The sequence below is a fragment of the Olea europaea genome, unplaced genomic scaffold (assembly GCF_002742605.1).
Source record: "Olea europaea var. sylvestris unplaced genomic scaffold, O_europaea_v1 scaffold25642, whole genome shotgun sequence".
Taxonomy (NCBI): Eukaryota; Viridiplantae; Streptophyta; class Magnoliopsida; order Lamiales; family Oleaceae; genus Olea; species Olea europaea.
Genome location: NW_019243930.1, coordinates 1 through 1,575, shown reverse-complemented (window position 1 = coordinate 1,575; position 1,575 = coordinate 1). Strand labels below are relative to the sequence as shown.

The 1,575-nt window shown below is 35.8% G+C and overlaps 1 protein-coding gene across 1 annotated transcript; it reads right to left on the bottom strand.

Moving 5' to 3' along the window:
* Nucleotides 1-597: 597 nt before the first annotated feature.
* LOC111382861 (B3 domain-containing protein REM5-like) lies at nt 598-1,459 on the bottom strand (the record flags this gene model as incomplete). Its single annotated transcript, XM_023006896.1, has 3 exons — nt 598-840; nt 929-1,050; nt 1,150-1,459. Coding segments are annotated over 3 exons (675 nt in total), but the record flags the coding sequence as incomplete, so codon positions are not given.
* Nucleotides 1,460-1,575: the final 116 nt, after the last annotated feature.

The window sequence follows — 1,575 nt, the reverse complement described above, 5'->3', positions numbered from 1 at the left end:
ATGTTACACTACGATAATTTTTTTTACTAATTTGACAAATTAATTAACTAATAAAGCTAGCACGAGAATAATCCTCCTCTATAGAATATCTATCAAGTAAATACTGAACCTATAAATCTGTCAATCATAAGTTGAAACATTAATACATCGAGAAATGCATGTTTAATAAGAAATTATTAGACTTTGATTTTTCTCATGAGGTCTCTAAGTTTTGCAAATTACGACACTTAGACCACTGTTCAATTTTTCCTACACGGGAACCCTCAAGCATTCGATTTTGGTATACACAATCGAATATGGGAATTTTGCGGTCAAAACCTCATATAAGGTCAAAGACAGACCTACACAAATTGAAGTTTTAAGAACTAAAAATTTGTTCGGGATACAAGTTCTACTTTGATCTTACAACAAATGCTGTTGAGCAGGGTTCCAGAAGTACCAGCATCCAGAAAAGGAAAGAAAATAGAGCATCAAGAATTATCAAACTAGCGTTATGTAGAAGTGCTAACAAATTTTACTTGTTGACATAACATAAAAAAAATAGAATCACAATTTTTATAGCTCCAAAAATATGTAAAATACATGTTCAGACGTCATTCAATTATTTCCTCGGACAAATTTGATACTTAAGTTACCATCAACAAATTCACAGATACATCTGTCCTCTGGTCGTACAAAGTTCACGGCACAGAGACTTTTCCAGCCTCCTTTGCACCACACCCGCTCATCCTTCCATCTTACGATCTTTGCTGGAAATCTTCTGTCTTGTGGATCAATGAGAAACATCTCTCCAGGCAGGTTGTCCAATTGGAAGTCCTTGATTGTCTCCTTGGGGATATACTGCCAAATAATTGTTCCATTATTGGCTCAAAATACCATAAATTATCACTAATTTGTAAACTGAAGTCAATTAGGAAACACGGCTTACCAAATCATCCTTCCTCGATTTCCTAATTTTAGTGACAAAGTAGGGATTTCTTGGCCGTATAGCTAAACCTGATCTGAATATGTCATCACCGTAAGGACTGAGGGGACGTTGAACGGGTCGACCTGAACCAACCAATACCACTAGTAAGAAATTATATATACTGAAAGTTAAATATACTAAATGAATTGGGAAAAATGGGCAGAAATAAATGTAGAACTTACCCTGAGTCACTTTCTCCACTGGTGCTTCTCCGTCTTCTTCATTCGTTGAATGTCCGAAACCCTTCTTATCACAACCTGATAACCCTAGTAGTTTCACATCAAATAAATTGAACCCATCGTATCGAAACACAAAGATGTCCCCTGCCTCGACCGAGTTATCTTGAACAAACTTTTCCCAGCCATCACAAAAAAACAAGTCATTTCCAATTTTGGCCATTTTCACAAGCCACAAATTCATGTTTCGGTCTATTAGATATGCCCTCTCTGGTGGAGGTCCTTTGAACTGTAAACTAAAGGCTGTTGGAAGTTCCTACAAGCAATAAGTTAAATGGAATTAGATCTGAGGAAAACTATTTATACATTAGTCATTTCTAGTTTAATGCATAGTTTCTTGACTGAGATTTTTTGGCATGTCATGAACCTAAT